At 45.5% G+C, this 23,296-nt stretch overlaps 1 protein-coding gene across 1 annotated transcript; it reads left to right on the forward strand.

The window, feature by feature from the left end:
- Positions 1-191: 191 nt before the first annotated feature.
- Positions 192-14,628, forward strand: LOC133109877 (RNA-binding protein 5-like). The gene is made up of 24 exons (XM_061219602.1): positions 192-330; positions 1,726-1,788; positions 2,022-2,190; positions 2,632-2,787; positions 3,104-3,173; positions 5,171-5,244; positions 6,327-6,410; positions 6,699-6,759; positions 7,169-7,237; positions 7,817-7,977; positions 8,302-8,399; positions 8,530-8,617; positions 8,768-8,842; positions 9,048-9,114; positions 9,207-9,307; positions 9,510-9,633; positions 9,748-9,839; positions 10,250-10,420; positions 10,907-11,056; positions 12,616-12,876; positions 12,991-13,062; positions 13,171-13,271; positions 13,372-13,501; positions 13,880-14,628. The coding sequence occupies exons 2-24, from the start codon at positions 1,772-1,774 to the stop codon at positions 14,003-14,005; spliced, it is 2,517 nt and encodes an 838-aa protein (XP_061075586.1). The 5' UTR covers positions 192-330; positions 1,726-1,771; the 3' UTR covers positions 14,006-14,628.
- Positions 14,629-23,296: the final 8,668 nt, after the last annotated feature.

Consider the following 23,296-nt stretch of genomic DNA (forward strand, 5'->3'; position numbering starts at 1 on the left):
CACAAGCCTCACAATATAAATACCCCATATGATTACCTTTTAAAAGTAATTTTCCTGTACTTAATATTTCTTATTGACACGTATTTAGTGTTCCAAACGGAAGAAAAAAAAAACGATGGTCAAAATATTTTAGAAGGGGAACGATTCATCGGCGCAATGACATGCGTATATTTCACCTCCCATGATGCATTTGGCTTTCTGGGAGAAGGAAGTATAGAACAGAGTAAAATGGGAAAACGTTGACTTGGAAAATATAGCTATAGAAAATAAGTTTTTGTTTTTGCACGGTCCACTAAGAGGTTACTTTTGCATTTAAAATACTTAAACGTGGTAAGTGATGTAATGGCTCTAGAAAATATAGATTGATTATTGATATAGACCGACGTCTAGCTTTAACGTCAGGTCCTTAGCTCCAAGCCAGCTAGCTAACGTTTCCGTAACGTTCGTTGAAATTAGCAAAATAGCTGGCTAGCTAGGTTAGATGAAACTGCTTTATTTCGTACGATAGAAATAATGTTGTATATTGTATTTTAATGACATTCTTATCATTCTTAATGACATTATTTTCGCTGCATTAACCTCTCGTGTATTTAACAATCGCAAAAGCTTTTGTGAATTTAAGGGTGCATTACTGCGGAGGCCTACTTGCAAAAAAGAACGACTAACGTTAACGTTAGATAGCCAATGCTAGTGATCGGTACGGGGACTAACAAACAAGTCATCTGAACATGCAATTGGTAACAAATGGAGTATGGTTCCTTGCCCACTGAATTTCACAGAACGGTCTTTGACACAGGGCCACCACATGTTTAGTCGCATAAAACTGCCTATGATGTCGGCCTGTACAAAATATTTTAGCTCAAAAAGGGAGATACAAAAAAAAAAAAAAAAACTTTTTGTATGGCCATTTTGTTCTATGGGGAAACCAACTGTGACTGCATAATACAAAATATTTTCATATTTTCCAGTCATAATTGTGCACCTCTGCTAGTACTGCAGAAGTACTGCGTCAATTCAGCAGGGCATATTTGGCCTGATTTAAAACGCATGCAGCCTGCTGTAGCTTGTTTTCAATGTTAAATTCACCAGCATTCGTGGATTATTTCAATGTTAAATCCGCCAGCATTGCAGTTAATGATCTAGTGGGCTGAAGACCTAGTATCAGGTAAAGGCCCAACCAACCATATGAGTTGATATTGGCATGTGATTATGCCCCTGGGTTACCCCACTGGATTCTTTGCCGTTGGCAAATGCTGAATTTCGTCTGGACCACAGGGCGTTTTATGCACCAAACAGTAGTGCCTGAACCGGGTATGCTGCTTTAGTTCCATATTAGGGGCAATCAAACAATATGAACGTTGAGCCCCCTTTCTATGTACCAGACTCTAGAGGTCGTTTCAGGGCTTTTTGAGAAGTATAAAATATAGGAGAAAATTTAAAGAGGAACATCCAATTTAAGAACTTAGCCCCCCCACTACACCAAGTGTCATTGTAAACAATGGAATTAGGAAATCGATGTCTAGGTTTTGGGCCTCCACAGTGCTTGATATATTTTCTTATGAAGGTTCAGTGAGGACTGTACTGCCACCCTGAGGCTAAACGAGTGCAATACTCAGTGTGTATGCGTGTAGAATGTCAAGATTAGGAAAATAAATGTGGCTTCACAGATGTCTTTTTTCATAGTTGTCATCTTGTGATGACTAAATTTAGCTTTTCCCCCTGCAGTGTTTTGAAAGTTGGAAAGAAGGGCCCACTGTTGTACCATTTGACAATGGGAGCAGATAAAAGGTGAGGCTTTTCAAAGTATGTAGCCATATACATATACTGAGTAAGACTGCATTGTTGGCTTGTGTATTTACTTTTATACTTTTTTAAGTTTAATCATTGAAATATGTAATTTAAAGAAATATATTTATGTAATGAGAAGCTGTGTTTGGTCATCTGCAGTGGTTTGGGTTGCTGTTGCAGGTAGATTAATGGTGTGTGTGTGTGTGTGTGTGTCTGTGTGTGTGTGTGTGTAGGGTCAGTCGCACAGAGCGCAGTGGGAGGTATGGCCCAGATCAGAGTCGGGAGGACTCAAAGTGGCGTGAGCGTCGGGACAGGGACCCAGAGCGCGAGTATGAGCGTCGCTGGGGAGATGAGAGGCGCGCCGACCGCAACGACGACCACAGGAACCGCGACAGTCCTGAGGTGAGGCGCTGGACCGCGGGTCAGGACCGTCCCCCAGTCCAAAGAAGAGTACAAATCTTTGAGTCCCTTTTCCACTTTTTGGAAGAATCATAAATGTTCTGAGTAGATTTCCACTTTCCTCCAATCAGTATACCGGTAGCTACTGATTTAAGATGTTTCTAGTAAGATCTGAAATGGCACAACCAGTCAGGGGTAAGCATCCCTGATCCTGGAGAGCCAGGGATGTAGATTTTTCATATTAAGATAATGGCTCTCCAGGGATTAGGAATGGCTCTCCCTCATTTAGATTATGTTTCCGTTTCCTGATTGTATCTCGGTAGCTTTAGTACCTCTATTCAATGTTCTGGCATTCATAGCCGTATGGGATTTGCATGTCCAAAAGTGGCTCTGAGTCAAGGCTCATGCATATGGCTGTGTTGAGAATTCACTGTCTGTCTGTAGAGAATGGACCGGAAACGACACAACAGTGATAGGTCAGAGGACTACCACTCGGATGGAGAATACCAGGAGCAGGACTTCAGAGGAGAGCTGGGAGAGGAGAAGGAGAGCAAGACCATCATGCTGAGGGGCCTGTCGGCCCACATAACCGAGGAGGAAGTGAGTCTTATTGGGTGATCCATGTCAGAATGGACCTTTTATATACATAACCCTCCCATTTTAGGGGAGCAAAAGTAATTGGACTATGGGCTGCTCATCTGGCCAATATATCTTTGTCATTATTTAATTTACAACAAAGTTGCTTTTGGAGTCGCTTAGTGCCAGATAAGCATGCCATCACAAGGCTGTAAAATCTAAATCGATCTGAGACGTAGTGAAAACTTTAGATGTGTCAGTCATGTGAAATGCTTGTGCCTTGCAGTGTATATAATATGAGTGGTAACCACTTTCCCCCCACCTTGCCTCTGTGTTTCAGATCCAGGCAGCCCTGGACCTGCTGCAGGGACCCCAGCCTGTAGACGTCCGGCTCATGAAGAACAGGACAGGTGAGAAATGGAAGCTCTGAGGATCCGGCCCTGCTCAGCCACTCTCCTCACGGAGCCATACTGCTTCCTGTCAGATCATTTTGCCATAGCAATGGAATTTTCATTACTCATCACACCAGTGTTTGATCTAGGTCGTGCCAGTGGCCCCCTAAAAATTATATATATGAAAGTGACCCCCTCCCGGGGGCCAAAAGACGAAGAGGAATGGTAGCATTTGTATTGCAAGTAATTTAACGTTAGAATTGATCACATCAGTAGTGATGTATAAAATATTGCAAGTTAGATTAAATGCGCGATTATTGACTATCTACTTAACGTCATACGCTCAGTGAGAACTTTATTAGGTATTTCAGCTTCGACCAGTCTGGCCCTTCTCTTCTTACCTCTCTCATAAACCATGCCTTTTAAACCATGAACTGCTGCTCACTGGATGCATTCTCTGCTAACTCTAGAGATTGTTGTGCCTGAAAATCACAGATCTGAGAGTTTCTGAGATACTCAAACCACCCTGTCTGGCACCAATAATCATTTCACGGTCAAATTCGTTTAGATCACGTCTTCCTCATTTTGAATGGTAAATGGTTGGAATTTATATCGCGCCTTTATCCAAAGCCCTGTACAATTGATGCTTCTCATTCACCCAGTCATACACACACTCACACACCAACGGGGATTGGCTGCCATGCAGGGCACCAACCAGCTCGTCAGGAGCATTTGGGTGTTAGGTGTCTTGCTCAGGGACACTTCGACACAGCCCGGGCGGGGGATCGAACCGGCAACCCTCCAACTGCCAGACGACTGCTCTTACTGTCTGAGCCATGTCGCCCCTATTAAATTTTTACATTTGGTGCGAACAAGAGCTGAACCTCTTGACCATGTTTGCATGCTTTTATGCATTGCACTGCTGCCACATGATTGGCTGATTAAATATTTCCATGTACAAGCTGGTGTACAAGTCTACCTAATAAATTGTTCACTGAGTGTATATTCATATAGTAATTAATAATGTTAATCACATCTTGTATTAATGTAATTCGCGAGTTGAAGTGAGCTAGTTAGCTACTGTAGCTTCACAGAAACATGACTTAGTCTTAACTTGTTAGCTAGGTAGCTAGTTAGCCATCTATCCATTCGATGCAAGTCTGCTTAGCTGAAGTTTTATTGGTAATGCTTGCTAGCTAACTTACTAGCTGGCTAAACTACCTAGCTAGTTACCAAAGGATATTTGCTATCATTGCGAAATGTTAATGTTCGCAAAGTAACTTAATTATTTTATTACTCAATCTTGCAATTATTAATGTTACTTACTGATTCTAGGTTTCTGCACACCAATGTTAGTGGGGGCTATTTTTAAAGAAACTTCAGCTCTTTTTCGACTTGGACCCATTGTTCCAAACTAATTCCTTTATGCTGATAGGTTTTGTTAATATTGTGTGTTTTTTCAGTAAAAGATTAAAGTATTTTTTTATACTGTATATTGGGTTTTCACAATAAAAGTGGGTTCAAATTCTCTATTGGGTTTTTTTTTGTCATTGACCCCTGACATTTGACAACGACCCCCTAAAAATAGCCAGTTTGACCCCCTCTAAAATTAATCCTGGATCAAACACTGCCTCACCCATTTCTTATTTTTTTGAAGAATTATTTTTGGGAAAGCCTATTAATAAATAATGAAGAGATGGCCAGGTAAGAGGTCAGGTAAATATGACTATGTAATATTTGTAAATTCCTTGTCGGGTAGCAGGCATATGTGAGGTACATTCACATTTTTGTTTTGTTTTGTTTTGTTTGTCGACTGCCATTGTGGAGTTCCATTCTGGCTTCATTTTTAGAGATTTCTTGCTATGGCAAATTTTGGTACAATTGAGCCTCCTCTGCCCTTCCCAAAAACACCTACTGTTTCACTTTATGGGTTTCTGAAGCAGTTTGAGTTTTATTGTTATGCCGAAGGACTCTGACTAACACGACTCCCGTCTATATTTGAATGCTGTCTCTAGGTATAAGCCGAGGGTTCGCCTTCGTGGAGTTTTATCACTTGCAAGATGCTACCCGATGGATGGAGACCAATCAGGTTGCCTCACAATCGCCAAGTCTAGATTTTTTGTCCTGGAGATCAGAACAGTAAATCAAACAGATGCGACAGGAAAGAGAGGATGGATGGTGCCATTTTGGCTCTAAATCATAACATGATTGACTGTTTGCTGGGAGCTGCCAAGATGGTCCTGTATTGAAAGTCACCCACATTGCTATGTATCCTCCGGGTAGGGGGTCGGGTGTGAAAAGCCTAGCCTGGTATTTACATGATCCTTCCATATGGATTTGTACAGCTGTATAGAGAATGTATGTCAAAATCTCATAAATTATACTGAGATTGGAGATAAAGGACCATAAAGGTAAAATCCCTGCACAGTTAATCAGATTTATGAATCCATTGGACCCTCTGAATCTTTGCCCAAATTATGAGTGTATATAGGGGGCAGCAATGTGATGTAGGGGTTAGGGAACTGGGTTTGTAACCCAGATGCTGCGGGTTCGATTTCCAAGTAGGGCACTGGCCTTGTACCCTTGAGCAAGGTACTTCTCAAGTATGTATCCAGCTGTATCAATGGATATTACATAAAATTGTAAAATTGTCTAAGTCACTCTGGATAGGATCATCACTAAATTGTAGGTTTGTGTTCTGGTGAAAGGACTGTGGGGGGGGGGAGAGGAGGGACATTTTTATTTCCAGGGGCTGAAACGCTGTTTGGGGTTGGTCTGACGTGCACATGTATGAAGGCTTCCCTTGGCCTCACCGCACACTCTGCTCCGGCTCTGAGTCTTGGCCCATTTTGGCCCCTTTGCTCCGAAGATGAGAATGGGCCAAGACCGAGCTGGCAGCACTCGGGTCCGATACACTGGTAGAAACTCGCCCTTAGTGCGCGCACACACTGGCGCCTTCACACAAACGCGTGCACAGACACACACAGACACACACACGCTCCGCTTTCTTCTCTCTCTCTGATAAAGATCAGCCGAAGGCTACCCCGTCTGGGGAGTTGTGGAGCGTAGACTCCCACCCATCTCTGCTCGTGGCCACTTGTTCTTGGGGTGTGATAGTCAGCCCGTATTGGCCCCATCCTGTGTGACAGCGCTGTGTCTGTCTGTCTGCAGAAGCAGCTGGTGATCCAGGGCAAGAGTGTGGCTGTACTCTACAGCAACCCGCGCCACAAGTTTGAAGACTGGCTGTGCAACACCGTAAGTGACCCCCGTTTCGCGCTCCTGTCCCCACGGGCCCAGCCACCGCTACCCCGCGCCTGTTTTTCTGTTTGAAATTGCGATAGAACCGCGTCTTACTTTGGTGCGTCCGTTTGCGGCTCTTGCCTAGCTGGGAGTGTTTTTCTCTTAATGGGCTGTCACCGTCTGGAGTGAGTGCAGAGACGACAGCGTCCTTAGCAGGCTTGTGACCCAGGCAGCAAGCTCAGGTTGCTGTTCTCAGTGCCGTGCTTTGTTTAGAATAAAAACGATGTGACCGGTTGCTTGCAGTGCGGCCTGTACAATTTCCGGAGGAGGCTGAAGTGCTTCAGGTGTGGAGCAGCCAAAGTTGGTAAGTAGACTGTCCCCAAGATGCCACTGCACCCCCCTCTGTGGATGCCCCAGCCAATCAGACTGCACGCATTACATACACAGCGGGCAAGGCCTGGAGGTTGGCGTAGCACTTCCCAATCTATGTGCATTTCAGAGCTCATATCTGGGTTGCCTTGTATATACATTACTTAATTTAGTCATTCCTATCTGTAGTCATCCCTCATTATAATTATTCAAATGTGACAGGAAGGGTGGGGTGAGGGGTGACTCCTTGACCTCATGTTGATCACGGTTGTCCCTGTAACTGGCAACTGCTAGGTACTCCCAGCTCCTCCTGGCAACATCCTGTTGGCTCTGGTCTCTGGTCAGTTCTTGCAGTTTTGAAACTGATGTCAATGATGCTTCCTGTTTGTTTGCGTTTTTAACAGAAGGCGAGTCCAGCACCTCCAGTGGAGTGACTCCAGAGCCACAGCAGAGTGGGGAAGACTATGGCGATAGTAAGGCTTTTCCCTTTATCACAAAACCAGGCTTTTACAGCCCATCTGGTTCCACTGTGTGGGTGCAGCCCCCGTGGTCAGGTGTTGAATCTGTGCTGTGCCAGAGTTGAATGAGTAGGGTACGTGGTGTCACATTAGCATTGCCCAGTCTGTGTCTACGGTCTGCCTGCACAAGCTACACAGGAAGTGTCCTCCTCTGACTCAGACTGTGAGAATAACTGCTGGGCTGAGGAATGAAAAGAAGCAGAGATTTCACATCATGTGTTTCAGAGGAAAGCGTGTGCTCGTCTGTGCTCAGCTGAACGCATAAAGGAGGTTGCGCCGATGACCTCAGACAATTGGGCTTTCCAAAAATAGGTAGAAATGGGGTTAAGGTTTAAAAAAAATTAAAATTAAAATAAAAAACCCATATCAGAATACAATGGGAACTTAACTGTGTACACTTCGTCCTACTACCCTAGTTATCCATACATGTAGAAAATGTTCCTGAAATGAAAGATTGTATGCTATTGTATAAAGTTTATTAATGAACAGTGCAGTCCCTGGAGTGCAGACTGATGGTGTCTCTCTCCCTGACAGCCATCATCCTGAGGAACATCGCACCGTACACCACTGTCGAGGCCATCATGGCCGCCCTGGCTCCGTACGCCAACCTGGTAGCACGAAACATCCGCCTCATCAAGCACAAACAGACCGGGCAGAACAGAGGCTTCGCCTTCGTGCAGCTCCCCTCCCCTCTGGTTCGTGTGCCACTGCATTACAGAAATATCCCGTAAATATGTCACCTCAGCAGGGGTGTTAAAGCACTGCTAATAGTGGAACAGAAACTTGAGCCACATTTATGTGCTGCTGTAAAGTCGTGCAGTAGAACTCCGCCTCCAGTCCAACAGACTGCATCTTCTCATCTTTTCCCAAAAGTCACTTTTGCACTTGCTCCTACAAATTAATCAAACGACTGAATAAAGCGCTTAAATATAACTGCAGCAGTGATTTCCTTTTTGTAACTGGTGAGGAAGCCTGTGGGTTTTGTTGTGTGTGAATCTGAACGCGTGCCCTGTGTGTAGGAGGCCTCCCAGCTTCTCACCATCCTCCAAGGACTGCAGCCGCCACTGAAGCTGGACGGAAAGACCATCGGCGTAGACTACGCCAAGAGCGGCCGGAAGTGAGTCACCCGCACCCCGCACCGCCTTAGCCCTGAGGCTCGCATCACAGAAAGGCTGGTTTATGGGGATTCTTTTTTGAAAGGAAGCGGTGTAGTATTTGAGCGCTAACAGGCCTTGGCTAATTCCCAGGGACGTGGTCCTGCCGGATGGGAGTCGCATCAGCGCCTTCTCGGTGGCCAGCACCGCCATCGCAGCGGCCCAGTGGTCCTCCAGCCAGGTACCAGGCCTTCTCTGATTCTGATCTGCAGTGCAGCTTTCATTTAGAATGGAAAATTCACAATGCAAAACACCCATTTCCAGTCCCTGTCATAGATTTGCACAGCTCTTTCTGCGCCGGGTTTCCTAACCGCTGTGCTTCTTCCCCCAGCCACAGCAGGGTGCAAGCGGCGGCAGTGCTTCAGAGTTTGCGTACCTGCAGGAGGGCTATCCGCAGTACGTCCAGGTGAGCATCCGGCTTCGTCCTGTGTTAATGCTTACTGTTGTGTTGGCAATTTGCACTTCTCTAATATTGCATGCATGTAACAAGGGGGGGTGTATAGAGCGCCCACCGAGAACAATGATTGATATTCTACCACACAACAATGAATTGCTAATGTTTCCCATTGTAAAAACTGGGTGTGAAAGCATGCTTGTGTCTGTTTGGCCAGGACTACCAGTCTTACTATCAGCAGCCGGGGGCAGTGGAGCCAGCCCTGGGAGATGGGATACTGGGAGGTAAGAACCCAGTTGCTTGGTTCTGTTTGAGAAATGCTATTGGGGGATGTGTGGTGCCTGAGGTGTACGGAAACGTGTCCGCTGTGTTTCAGCTGCTCCTGGCATGAAGACGCTCCCGGTCGCCACAGCGGTCGTGGTGTCTCAGAGCGCTCAGGTCTACCAGCCGCACATAATCGGCCAGCCTGCCACACTGGTAGGTCTTACATCATCAGCCTGCGACCGTACGCTGCGTCGGCTCAGCCGTGACAGAAGCACTAAATGCACTGGCTTGCGTAAACGCACTCCAGGCAGTTTGGCTTGTGTATTATCATTCAGCGATGACGCAGGAGAAATGCTGTGGACGAGGCTCTTGTCCATTAACTCTTCTCATCATGAATGTGTGCTTGCCTTTGCAGTCACAGCCAGCAGCACCTGCGACTGAAGTGATAGAACTACAAGCCGCAGCAACAACCGCAACCGTGGCCACAACTGTAACAGCCACGGTGACCAGCACAACACAAGCTTCCGAGAGCACATCCAGTAAGAGCCGCCTGGCACCACACACAGTAACCATAGCAGAAGAGAACCTAAAAATAACATGTTAAAGTTGTTGTTGTTGATCATTGATCTGATTTTCCCTGTGTCCTCACCCAGCTGCTCCTGACACGTCTACCTACCAGTACGATGAGTCATCTGGGTATTACTATGACTCTCAGTCAGGGCTCTACTACGATCCAAACTCTCAGGTACCAGCTTTCACAGTGACGACGCCCTACACCAGTCCCTCAGTCACTATGGCCAGCTTCTGTACTTTAGTCTGTAACAGGAAACCTTGCTCCTGGAGTGTCACACATAGTAACTGGGATTTTGCTCCATCCGAATCCCCAACAACACAATTGTCTTCATTATTAGACCTAATAATTAGACCATTATTAGACAGTCGACCGTGTGCCGGTCGTACTTGCCGTTTCTGAAGATCAGACTGCACAGTCCAGCCTGGACGGAACAAAAAGCAGGAGTACTGTGGCTCTCCAGGAGCAGGCTTGCCTACCCCTGTTCTAAGAGGTTCTCGATGGTAACATCATTAAACGCTGTATTAGTAGATTATTGTGGTTTGTCCATGTACTCATTGGATCTTCTCTCTTTTCCTCTGCAGTACTTCTACAACTCCCAGACCCAGCAGTACCTGTACTGGGACACTGAGAAGCAGACGTACGTTCCCGCGACCAACTCCACCTCGGCACAGGCCTCAGGAGCCCCCGCTGCCATGGGCTCCAAAGAGCCCAAGGAGAAGAAGGAGAAGCCCAAGAGCAAGACTGCACAGCAGGTAGCTCCTAGCATCCTCCCTTTACACTGCTCTATGGAGAGTCAACCTGCCATTGACATCATCCCTTTACACTGCTTCATGGAGAGTCAACCTGCCATTGGCATCCCCACTTTACACTGCTTTATGGAGTTACCGTGCCATTGGAATCCTCACTGTTGTAACTGTTGTAACAAGTAACTAGGATGAGTCAGAGGACCCCCCCACAGGGTTCAGTAAAGTATATTTTACCTTATATTTTACTTGGCTTGGTAAGTTCCAACTGCTATGTGTGACTGCACCAGCACTGATTGTGGGTGGCAGGGAGGCACATAATTAGTTGCAGTACCTCCCAGGAAGAGCAGCAATCAAGGCCAACCACGCACTTTCCCTACTTTTACTTTCTTGTGGAGTCCTCCGTCGAGCTTTCATTTGAGCAAGAGCCGTGTTGACACTTCCCGCGTGCGTCAGCGTGGAACAGCTGCGCTAAGGTGCCCCTTTCTCTTCCAGATCGCCAAGGACATGGAGCGCTGGGCCAAGAGCATGAACAAGCAGAAGGAGACCTTCAAGAACAGCTTCCAGAGCCTGGGCCAGTCCCGGGACGAGGAGAGGAGGGAGGCGGCCGCTGCCGACGCAGGCTTCGCGCTCTTCGAGAAGAAGGTACCCGTGGGAGTGAGGGCTTTCTGGCAGCTCCAGTTCAAGTACAGAAGAAATAACCTGGGTACCCCCCACTCATTATGTAAATCTTACATAAGAGGGTCTGCTAAAGTAGTGTAATTGAAGTGAGATTAGATTACTGCCGCAATGTTTCCTCTTCAGTTAACAGAGATTGGAGGCTGATTGAGGTGAATTATATAATAATGAATGAAAATTGAGGCTGGCCATTGATACAGTAATACAATAAGAGCCTGTTCAAGGCCCCGCTTGTGGCCATCCCAGAACATGATGTAACACTGTTTGGTGTTTCATTAAAGGCCCACTGCAGTGTTCTCCTCCTGCTTTTAGTATCTAAAACGCCCACTAAAAGATCACAAAGAGGAGTGATGTAAGTTTTTTGAAAAGTCCTTAACCCTGCCCCTAGAGAGCAATTCCTTGTGTGGACAGCTCTCTGTGTTAACATTTAGCAACGTCCTTCCATAATTATGCAAAAACATACGTCATGTCATGTGGGAAATCGTTTTACAAATAGCTCAGAAAAATGCATACTTATACCAAAATTGCAATAATTTTACTTGGATCAGTGTAGAACACAAATCGAAAGCTCCAGGACGATATGAAAAGCTCATAAAGACACATACAGCAGGGTGGTATGGCATGCTCAGTGGGGGGTGCGGTGTGTTGTGTTCAGGGCTCAGTGGGGTGTGTTGTGTTCAGGGCTCAGTGGGGTGTGGGGTGGGGTGTGTTGTGTTCAGGGCTCAGTGGGGTGTGGTATGTTCAGGGCTCAGTGGGGTGTGTTGTGCTCAGGGCTCAGTGGAGTGTGTTGTGCTCAGGGCTCAGTGGGGTGTGTTGTGGGGTGTGTTGTGTTCAGGGCTCAGTGGGGTGTGTTGTGTTCAGGGCTCAGTGGGGTGTGTTGTGGGGTGTGTTGTGCTCAGGGCTCAGTGGGGTGTGTTGTGCTCAGGGCTCAGTGGGGTGTGTTGTGCAGCAGGGCTCAGTGCGGTGTGTTATGAGGTGTGGTATGTTCAGGGCTCAGTGCGGTGTGTTGTGGGGTGTGGTATGTTCAGGGCTCAGTGGGGTGTGTTGTGCTCAGGGCTCTGTGGGGTGTGTTGTGCTCAGGGCTCAGTGGGGTGTGTTGTGGGGTGTGGTATGTTCAGGGCTCAGTGGGGTGTGTTGTGGGGTGTGTTGTGTTCAGGGCTCAGTGGGGTGTGTTGTGGGGTGTGTTGTGCTCAGGGCTCTGTGGGGTGTGTTGTGCAGCAGGGCTCAGTGCGGTGTGTTATGGGGTGTGGTATGTTCAGGGCTCAGTGCGGTGTGTTGTGGGGTGTGGTATGTTCAGGGCTCAGTGGGGTGTGTTGTGCTCAGGGCTCAGTGGGGTGTGTTGTGGGGTGTGTTCTGCTCAGGGCTCAGTGGGGTGTGTTGTGCAGCAGGGCTCAGTGCGTTGTGTTATGGGGTGTGGTATGTTCAGGGCTCAGTGCGGTGTGTTGTGGGGTGTGGTATGTTCAGGGCTCAGTGGGGTGTGTTGTGCTCAGGGCTCAGTTGGGTGTGTTGTGGGGTGTGTTGTGCAGCAGGGTGGTGGGCTGGAGAAGCAGCTCCTGATGACGGAGCTGGTGAGGAGCAGAGAGGAGGAGAGTGCGGTGCGGGACATGAGCGGGCTGGTGGCGGCGTACGCCGGGGACAGCGACCCCGAGGAGGCCGAGTCCGAGAGGGGGGAGGAGGGCGTGGACAAGCTGACGGACTGGAAGAAGCTGGCCTGCCTGCTCTGCCGCCGGCAGTTCCCCAACAAGGAGGCTCTACTGCGCCACCAGCAGCTCTCTGAGCTGCACAAGGTACTGCATCTGCACGCCTGACACGGCCTACTCTTCCTAACTGCCACTTTTGGAATGAAAAGCGTCACTGGAACTGTTGTACAGGATTTGAAGCCTTGTTTTGTAATTTCTCAGCAAAACTTGGAAGTCCAAAGATCCAAAATGTCAGAAGCGGAGCTGGAGGAATTGGAGAGAAAGGAGACTGAGGTAATAAACTCTGCACTGGTGTTGCATGTATAATTTTTGAGAGTGAAGCTCATTAGCAGGGTATGTTAGCTGTAAAGAAACTGAATTTGTTCCTCTTTTTCACCACAGATGAAGTACAGAGACCGGGCTGCTGAGCGAAGGGAGAAATATGGCATTCCGGAACCTCCCGTGCCCAAGAAGAAGAAATTCTTTGAGCCGCCCAAGACTGTGTAAGTGACCAGCATTGTACATCAGAGAGATGGTTGTCACGCTCCCGCAAGCACTACCCCCTGTCTCTGACCTCCCTCCCCCTGTTTTCCCACATGGCAGAAACTACGAGCAACCCACCAAGGACGGGCTGAACAGCGACAACATCGGGAACAAGATGCTGCAGGCCATGGGCTGGCAGGAGGGCCGGGGCCTTGGCCGCCGGCAGCAGGGCATCACGGCTCCCATCGAGGTGAGCGAGGGGCAGCACACACTCACACATGGCTGCTGTCACACAGCGCACACAGCTGTGTGCCTCCCCTGAGGCCTTCTCCCGCCACCATTTCATTACAATTATGTGCGCTGTCTGAGGCACCACTGACTCCAGTCTGATCTCTCTTTCACTCGCTCTCTCACTCTCACTCTCACTCTCACTCTCACTCTCACACTCACACTCACACTCACTCTCACTCTCACTCTCACTCACACACTCACACACTCACACTCTCTCACTCTCACTCTCACTCTCACTCTCACTCTCACTCACACACTCACACTCTCTCACTCTCACTCTCTCACTCTCACTTACTCTCTTGCTCACTCTCTCCTGCTCTCTCTCTTTCTCCGATAGGCCTCGTTAAGGACGAAGGGGGCAGGCCTGGGAACCAAAGGCAGCTCTTACGAGCTGTCCGCGACCGACACCTACAAGGACATCGTGCGCAAGGCCCTGTTTGCGCGCTTCACCGAGCTGGAGTAAAGTTCGGGCCAGTCTCAAACCCCGCCCGATCTGTCCATCCCCCCCGAGACCTTACACCAGATACAGAGACGGCCCCGCCCATACCCTGCAGCTCTGGGTGCCGACAGTCATCCGCTCATCCGTCAATCATGCCCCATCTCTAGTCCCTCACACTGAAGCATGACCTGAACCCTGGCTCAAAAGGGCAGGCACAGAGGGAGGCCACAGCGTTTGAGGAAAGAGGCTCAAATTGGAGACGCTGACTATACAATGTTATAATTATTATCATTTTATAATTATAATTATTATTTATTTGAGAATTATATATTTGCAGAGTGCAAACTGAAAATGTGTAAATCTTCTCTGAGCCTTGTGTGGCCATCTGTGGCTTTGTAGCAGAGTGACAGATAGGTGAAATGTGCAGGATATCCGTGTTACAGGTGGAACTAAAACTATTTAATCTAAGTTCATTTTTGTATATATTTTCCATGTTTCAAAGTCTTTCCTAAATGCAGTCAGTAGCTATTTCTGTTCACTTGTACAGTTTGTATGAATCAATAGTTTCATTTTGTACAGATCAAATAAATTACAATTTGATCCCTCTTGGCTGTCTGAAAGAAATAAATGCTTGCTGTTGAACACAACCTTCTGTTTGCTGGTTTGTTAGTCTTACTGTGTATAAATGATCTGAAAATATAAGCTTATATGGACCTGAAAATGACCTGAAAATATATATGCATCCCCTCTGCTTTAAACTATGCTTTAAAGCCTTTGTTTTCCATGTTCTTCGGTGATTACCCTACACAGGTCAATCCAAGTTGCTTTTGAATCTACCACTGCACAGCTGCAGCATAAATATCACCTACTTGTAAGCCCTCACCTCTGAAACATAAGATCAGTCATTCTGGCAGTAGTTGGAGGTAAAAAGCTGGGGAGGGTTATAAAAAGAACACCTGAAGTCTCTCACTGTTGTGTGTGTGTGTGTGTGTGTGTCATACCCAGACATTCACTTCAAAGGTGGCCAATGCCGATGAAAGAAAAATAAAGAATAATTCTCACATCAGTGACCGTTTATTCAACTTTTATTTGTTGAGCGGCTTTTGGATGACACGTTTATTTGAACATGAATATATTTGCTTATTGCTTACAGCATGAAAAGAGTTACTGTCTCCCTTTCCACTGACTGCATTCTGGGTGGACTTGGAGGGTGATTTCAATTTGGAGTCAGAGCCCGGGTCTTTTCTGAAAGGGAAGAGCCTTGATCCGCCCCTCCTCTGCAGCGACTCCTCTCTGGGGGTGGGATGGGTTGGAGTCGAGCAGGACTGCCACTTGGTCTCTTTCGCCTCAGCCTGCAGTGTGAAGGTTTCCTGGAGACCCCGTACCAACTGGACCAGGTAAACTCATCTTTTACCCCTCAACCGCTGTCTGGGGCTGCTGGTGTCCTGTCTAACCTCTCCTTACCTGTGAGACACTAGATCAGAGCTTCTCAACCATCATCCTGGAGAGCCATGGGGCGTTTGTTGTACTTAAATAAAAAATGTACACTACTAACTTGCCCCACCTGTTTCTTTCTTGGGGGTGGTCTGGATTGTTTGTTGATTTTAAGATGAAAACCAGTAGCAGAGCCTGCATCCCTCCAGGATCAGGGTTGAGAGCCCCTGCTCTACAGCACTCGGCAGCTACTGTAAGGTGAGGGAGTCCCTCGCACTCCCTGGCTTTTGGCGGTTGCTCTTTGTTCTGTTCTCATAGGCTGCTTTACACGGCTCTTTGTTCTCGGCCAAGCCGTCTGCGCTTCTGATCCCTGGCTCTGCAGTGTATAGATATCACATTCTGTGCACAGCTGTTTGAGGACAGAGAAAGGGGAAACTGTTTGAGGGAAAAAGAGCAGTCGGAGAGCAATATGGCTGCCAGGGATAAACAGTGTGTGCCATTGTTTGCAGAAGCACTCTGTCAGAGGAAACAAAGCGTTGTGACAGGGACTGGGTGATTTAACACCTGGTGACTAATCCAAAAAATGTTTTAAAATGTAAAAAATATAATGAAACCTTACATCAACATTAACTGTTCATACCCATAAGTGTGCTTTGCTGTATATTCTAAGAATGTACAATATATAATCTCTACAGTTGGCTGTAGTACAGTTTTGAATGCATGGCTGGATAGTATGTTGATTTTAAGCATCATTGGCTGTTTAGTTTAACAAAGTTATCTATTTATAGGTGGTACAGTAATAACCTGATCTGTGTGCATCTTCAGGAATGTGAAAAAGCCCTGTGAGGCTGGCCTATCATGAGTCTTGCATTATCCTAGTCATGAGTATTGCATTTAATGTACATGAAAACAAAATTCCTTAGAAGACTATAATTTATGTTTTAGCTCCTTCTTCATCAGGTTTCAGGTACTGCTCCATTCATTTTGGGGGTAATGTTCAGGTCGCAGAAAACTGTGTATGCACTCAATGTCCTTCCAGACCAATACTGCAAGCTGGATGTGTCCGATCTCTGAAATACTGCCAGCTATGCAGAGCTATGCATTTCCCTCCAAATACATCAAGACAAAATATTTATTAAAAAGAAGGTGCAATAGAAGGCTTTCAAGCTAAAATAATCTAAAGAATTCATTGTATTTTTTGAAAGTAAAAGGCACAGATTGTATGAAATGTTTTCTCACCACTAGGCTGTCCCTGTACCACTGAGAGATGGGGTCTAGTTGGACACGGAGCTGGAAAGAGGAGCTGACAGTGGGAAAGATCTCCCTGACCCTGCCCCGACCTGAGCTCCTTTTACAGCCGCAGGTACTTCACCTGTGCGTTCATCAGCTCCAACCCTGGCCATCCTGCTCTCTCAGTACTGCACAGGCCCCCAATCAGAAATGACCACGGTGGTGTTTGATCTGTCCCTCTCTGAAGATAACTGTGGATAACACATCTCCCTTGTCTGCCTTAATAGCACTCTATAGCAATTAATAACAATATTTTTGTGCAGGGTGGGGGGTTGAGTGAGGTTGCTTTGGGCAGGTGTGGGGGGGGGGGGGTGCAGTGGAGCAAGGGATATAAGGAGGCAAGTGATGAAAGAATTGAGAGATAACTGGACATAACAAGCATCACCCAGTTCTCTCTCTCTCTCTCATGCACACGCACACATGCATACGCACGTGCACACACACATTTATTCATTATGTCTCTTATTCTTTGTTTATATTCTGTCTAGCTTTGTTCCTCTCTTCTCTCTGCAGTGGAATATTGGTCCGTGGCCATGGCTGTTCTATCGGGTCTTTATGCTGATGTACACCTTGAGCTGGTGTGTGTATTCTGGTCTCCTATTCTCTACACCCAAGTGGCTGATATTAATGAGTCACCTGAGCTACAGTGTGATGGGGATTTACTATCTGGTGGCAGTCTGTAACCTGGCAGGTGCCTTCGCTGTCGTGAGACTCTTCTTCCAAAAAGAGGCCAGTTGCACAGGTATGATACTCATCAAAAGATAATGTCTATTATTGACTAACCAGATCTGAACAGCTAACTAGATGGCTGACTTTTACAACACTTATGTGTCTACCTTTAGAAAGTTTAATTTACACTCAATTTATTACAATGTATAAGTACACTTACTTATTCATGCTATAATCTAATCAGCAATTGTGTGGCAGTAGTGCAAAGCATAAAATCATGCAGATACAGGTCAGAAGCTAGAGTATCTCAGAAACTGCTGATCTCATCAAGAAACATCAAGGGCCAGATGGGTCCAGGCTGACAGGATGGTGACAGTAATGCAAATAGCCTCGCATTACCAACAGTGCTATGCAGAAGAGCAGTGGATAGGCTACAGCAGCAGAAGACCAATAAGTCTAAAAGATAAGCCTAACAAATGCCTAATAATATGCTCACAGAGTGTATAGGTTTCACTTGGTACCTTTTATTTGTATATAGATTAGATTTACCATAAATGCACCAAAAGCAATCCATTAAATAGTTTAAAGGATTATTATGGAGACAGTTGAATACAGGTTTATTAACCTTAACTGATTGACAAGTTAGATCAACTAAACTTAAGCAAGCACAGGGTGCCTCTTGTCTGTGTTTTATATGTTTTTCTTTATGACATTGAATGGGTTTAGACTCAAGTCCTCCTCTCCACCAGGGGGCAGTACAATTGGACACAACAGTGAGTCATCGGGGCCATTTCCTCTTCCCAATGTGCTTGCTGTTTCTCTATGCATGCAGTGGTTCCTTCATACTGTCATGAGTACCTTCTCTGTCATCGTTTCCTTCATCTACTGGACCATTGAATACCCAGTAGTGCATCACCGACTCTCTCCCTTCAACATCGACTTGCACGTGATTAACACAGCGCAGGTAATGCTGGACCTGGGCCTGTCGAGCACGCCCGTCCACCTGGCCCACTACCTGTACCTGCTCCTCATCAGCTGTCTCTACCTCATATTCTGCGTTGCCTACTGGCTAGCGGGTTTCACCAACCTGGACGGTCATCCCTACGTCTATAAAGTGCTGGACTTTGGTGAGCGGCCTCTCCTGGCGACTGTGTGTGTGCTGGGGTTCTGTCTCATCTGCCTGCCCTTCTTCCACTTCCTGCTGTGGAATGCGTATCTGCTCAGGAGACTCCTGGCAGCCAGGGCTAAAGGCAGCCGTCTGGCTCTGCACAGGGAGAGGTGGTGGTGGAAGGTCGGGGGTTTGAACGCCTCACTTCCTGTACCACTTCTTGACCTGTCGACCTCAGTTTTTGCCCCCAAGAGGACTGGCATTACAGGAGACCAGGCCCAGACCTTGCTATTAAGGGCCAACTGTGGTTACAATGCAACCGACACCAACCACTGAGATGCATGGAGCTAGTTCTGCTGCTGTTCCGTCTGTACGGTCTGAATCCATAAAAAGACAGAGGTCCCCTGGGGATCGTGGTGAAACACATTAATTCAATTAATTAATACAAAGGTAATGGGATGTAACCCCGCAATAAATCATGTCACACTGCTCATTATGATGGAAGAGAGGAGAGCTAATGACTATGGATATATTGAATTACCAATTTTCAAATCAAGCAGTGGATAGCCTCAAAATGTCTTTATACTTCTGTGTATTGTCACTCTTGTGGTATTTGATGAACCAAGCTGAAAACAACAATTTTCCATATTCACAAATTGACAGATTCTCAAGAGTGAATTAATTGCTTTTTCAATTAAATACTTATTCATTCACCGAATTACTTGATTATTTCATATAGCACCACACAATATTCAGTGAATAATATAATCTTAGAGCAAGGCTTTCCATTCATTACATTATTACATTATTGGCATTTGGCAGAGGTACAGTTGATTAGACTAAGCAGGAGACAATCCACCCCTGGAGCAATGCAGGGTTAAGGGCCTTGCTCAAGGGCCCAACTGGTGTGTGGATCTTATTGTGGCTACACCGGGATTAGAAACACTGACCTTGCCTGTCCCAGTCATGTACCTTAACCACTACACTACAGGCCGCCCTATTCATTGTGTCTAAGCCCTTAATTACTTAATAGAAAAGATAGGAAAGGGTACAGGTTACTTTCTTTAAAAACCATGAGCTCAACTTCAAGGTTACAACATTTGACATGCTTAGCCAATCATATGATTGCAATAAACGGACATATGGGCATGGATATTCTAATTACCAGCAGGGAGCAGTATTATCATATAGAGTCCATACAGCAGACATAATAAACCATACAATGTAGTACTACAACTTGCCACACATGGGATCAGCAGACACAGCTCCTTGTATAGATGATGTATAGATCAAATCTGTTGTATGTATGCTCATTTCAAGAACAGATGTGTGAAACAAAGTGATTGCTTTCATTATTACCTCATACAAAAATATGGACATTTTGTAAATTTTTTCTGAAAAGTCAAGGTCTAAGATTTCATCATCTGCATATTAAATGCAGTCTTCAAGGTGAATTTTAGATATGATCTACAACTGAAACAATTCAGGTAAAGTATCTTGCTCACAGATACAATATACTGCATGCAATGACACTTTTGTTGCATTATAGTTAAGGCTGAGTGTTGTGGGTGTCACATATTCCAGGATTTTTGCCATTATATCTGGTGGTTATGTGCCTATCCTAATTTTTTGTTGCCATTTGCCATTTTTAGTTCCACAATCTTTTGGTCATTTTGACAATCCTTCCCCTGTTACCGTAACATTCAGTGACAAGAGGCACCTCATCAAGTAACCTTGTTTTCATTTAGTAATGCAATTTCAGCCGGCTCTATTTTTGACAGTGTTCTGTTAAATTAAAGGCAAAACAGCATGCTCTTTATTTCCAAATTGATAGACCTGATTCATTTATTTTCAGCGTACATTTATTTTGGGTTCAAATCCCTGTCGGCCGGAGCCGCTCTGTGTGGAGTTTGCATGTTCTCCCCGTGTCTGTGTGGGTTTCCTCCAGGTACTCCGGTTTCCTCCCACAGTCCAAAGACATGCAGGTTAGGTTGATTGGAGAGTCTAAATTGCCCGTAGGTATGAGTGTGTGAGTGAATGGTGTGTGTGCCCTGCGATGGACTGGCGACCTGTCCAGGGTGTATTCCTGCCTTTCGCCCAATGTATGCTGGGATCCTGTGACCCTGTTCAGGATAAGTGGGTTAGGATAATGAATGAATGAATGAAAACAATGTGCGCAGTGCTTATTACATATTAATTGCATGTAAATACTGCCCCTCTATGGGAAAATACTCTTATTTGACCATAACTTGACGGTTCCAACCAAGCACCGTCTCTGGTGTCTTATGAGCCTATTCCCAGCACTCACTAAGCCCTTTCTTCAGTTTAAGTACTGTAGAGAGGAGTAGTCCATAGTAGTCCACTACACATATTTGTCAGTATCAGGATGTACAGGGTGTTCCCCTTGTCCCTTTGATGTCTGCTATTCCTGGCCAATGCCCTGGATCCAGTCTGTGCTCTCTATCCCTCCAAGGCATTGTGAACAAAACTTGAGTAGGCTTCTGTGGATTTTTTCTGTGTTTTTCATGGCAGTTTGTGACATCACAAGTTTTTTTATTTGACTAGCTTTGTGTGGTAGGCCAGCAGTCGGGGTTAATCCGAGTGTATTTTATTTATAAAACAGCTAACAAATCCCCCATCAGCTTTGTACAATCATATCAGCTGCTGTGATCAGATTGGTTGTGAGCACAAGCTGGCCAAAGTCTCTTTTTCCAATTGACTGCTGACAAAGGAAGATTACATTACATTAAAGTGACACATTGATGGCAGGCTTTGATGTCTTCTTTGATTAATGTCATGGACAAACTGAGGAACTTCACTACTCCCCAAGAATATGCAACGGAAATTTCTGAATATTGTGAAACATACTGATATTTTTGTTTCTTTTCAAGGATTTAGCAGATTTTGAGATGACATATGCATAAGAATGTGTCTTCTGTATATAGAATTTTATACCATTTTGAGTTACCTGCCACTTCACACTGCTATTACAAAATTGTTAAAATTATAAAATGTATACAATTTTGTTTTGACCCTGAATATTTTGCAGATGGTGTGTAAAGCATGGACATTTTTTTTTTTTTTTTTTACCAGGGTATACCATATACTGCTAATTATTAGAATTGGATTCACTACGTAAGAATTTTCCCAGTATAGTTTCAGCATATACACATCTTCACAACACTAATTGCAAGGCTAATTCTTGTGTCTTGTACTTTTCCATATCTTTATGTTGCAATATTGAAAGCAGATGTTGGAATCCACTCAAAGGGAAAGGGGCGGGGAGATTCCACAGAGCTTGAATTACGGAAGATGGTGTTCTTCCATCTTATTGCTTATACAGAGATACAGGACAGCTGGGCTCATTATTGCCTTTTTCCTCTGACTTCCCAAAAGGCGTCTAAAAATTTGACACAAACAAGAAAAACCGATGAATATGAGACCTTCATTTTCAAGAGCTAACCTGAATCTGAGAATACAGTTTATAGATTCTGTTTATAGTCATGAGTGGATTACACAGGATTTCAATAATAGCTTTTGAAGTAAAAACAGGTTGCTTGTGTGGTGGTGACAGCAGGGCTCTTTTGTGGGAGCCCTCTGTATGGAGGTAGGAGTGGCACTAAAGAGCAGCTGCACACATGTGACTGTGGACAGCCAGCCAGCTAGGGACCGTATTCAGCTCAGCTGAATGCACTCAGAACTGTCAGAAACATAAACTCTCATCCGGTGAAGGCACCATGCCATGGTGTAAGGATGAGCCCCACAGTCTGGAATCCAGACTGCGTCAGTGCTGACTGTGGCCAGCAGGGTGATGCACAATGGGGAATTCCATCAGTATGAGGGTTGACGCATTACAGATCACGCTCCTGAATCAGAAGTGGGGTTTGTGCATCAATGCACTTGATTGACGGAGGGAACCAAATTTGCTTACCAAGTTGGGTGGGTACAAATCATACTCTCCCCATCAGGGTGTAGTGGGTGATGTGAACTACTGTATCAAAGAATTCCTCAAATTCTACCGCACAGTAATACCCATGGGAATGCATATTGGCAGTTTCATGCTTAAAAGATTCCCAGCAGAGGTTTCATCCCTCATAACTTATAAACTTATTTTCTGTGGGGAGGATAATTTTAGCAAACGTGCAATGTCTACTGTATAATTTTCTGTCTTCTCATGACTCATGTCTTCTCATGAGCCTGTCCTCGTTTGACTAATTTATTTTGATGTTTTGGCTTCTTTTCCAGTGGGACAATATGAAACAGAGTAGCTCTATAAGTCTGGTTTTGTGGTGATGGTATCTGGCCATCATGAGTCAGTGGAACTTCCCTGTTTGACACAGAACAGAATTTCCAGACCCACCTCAACTGGCTGAGGGATGGAGAAAGAGCACACCCTTTCGCTCAAGTATGTTTGCTCGCTATTTATAAAGGCAATTAGAGGATCTTGTGACCTGTTCACATTTGAAAAAGGCCTGACATACCTTTAACTATCTTTTACTAACTAGCTTTAACTTTAACTAACTGTCTAACTGTATGCAAACTGGAGGTTCCGTTTTCCTTTCCTCATTTAAATGAAATCTATTACATATTTATTTGTCTGTGATTGCATTGCCATATAGTAGATATCCGGGAATTGATAAAACAAACAAATAAGGAAGAACATTGTAAAAACAATATTATTTTTGAGTAACACCACAATATGTATTCCATGCAGGCAAAGCGTCTCTTAGGGTCCAGCCAGCTGTGCAAACAGAAGACATCTGAGGTCAATAGCTGCTGAATAAATACACCACTGGTACATTCATTCATAAAGA

This window comes from Conger conger, chromosome 14 (assembly GCF_963514075.1).
Source record: "Conger conger chromosome 14, fConCon1.1, whole genome shotgun sequence".
Taxonomy (NCBI): Eukaryota; Metazoa; Chordata; class Actinopteri; order Anguilliformes; family Congridae; genus Conger; species Conger conger.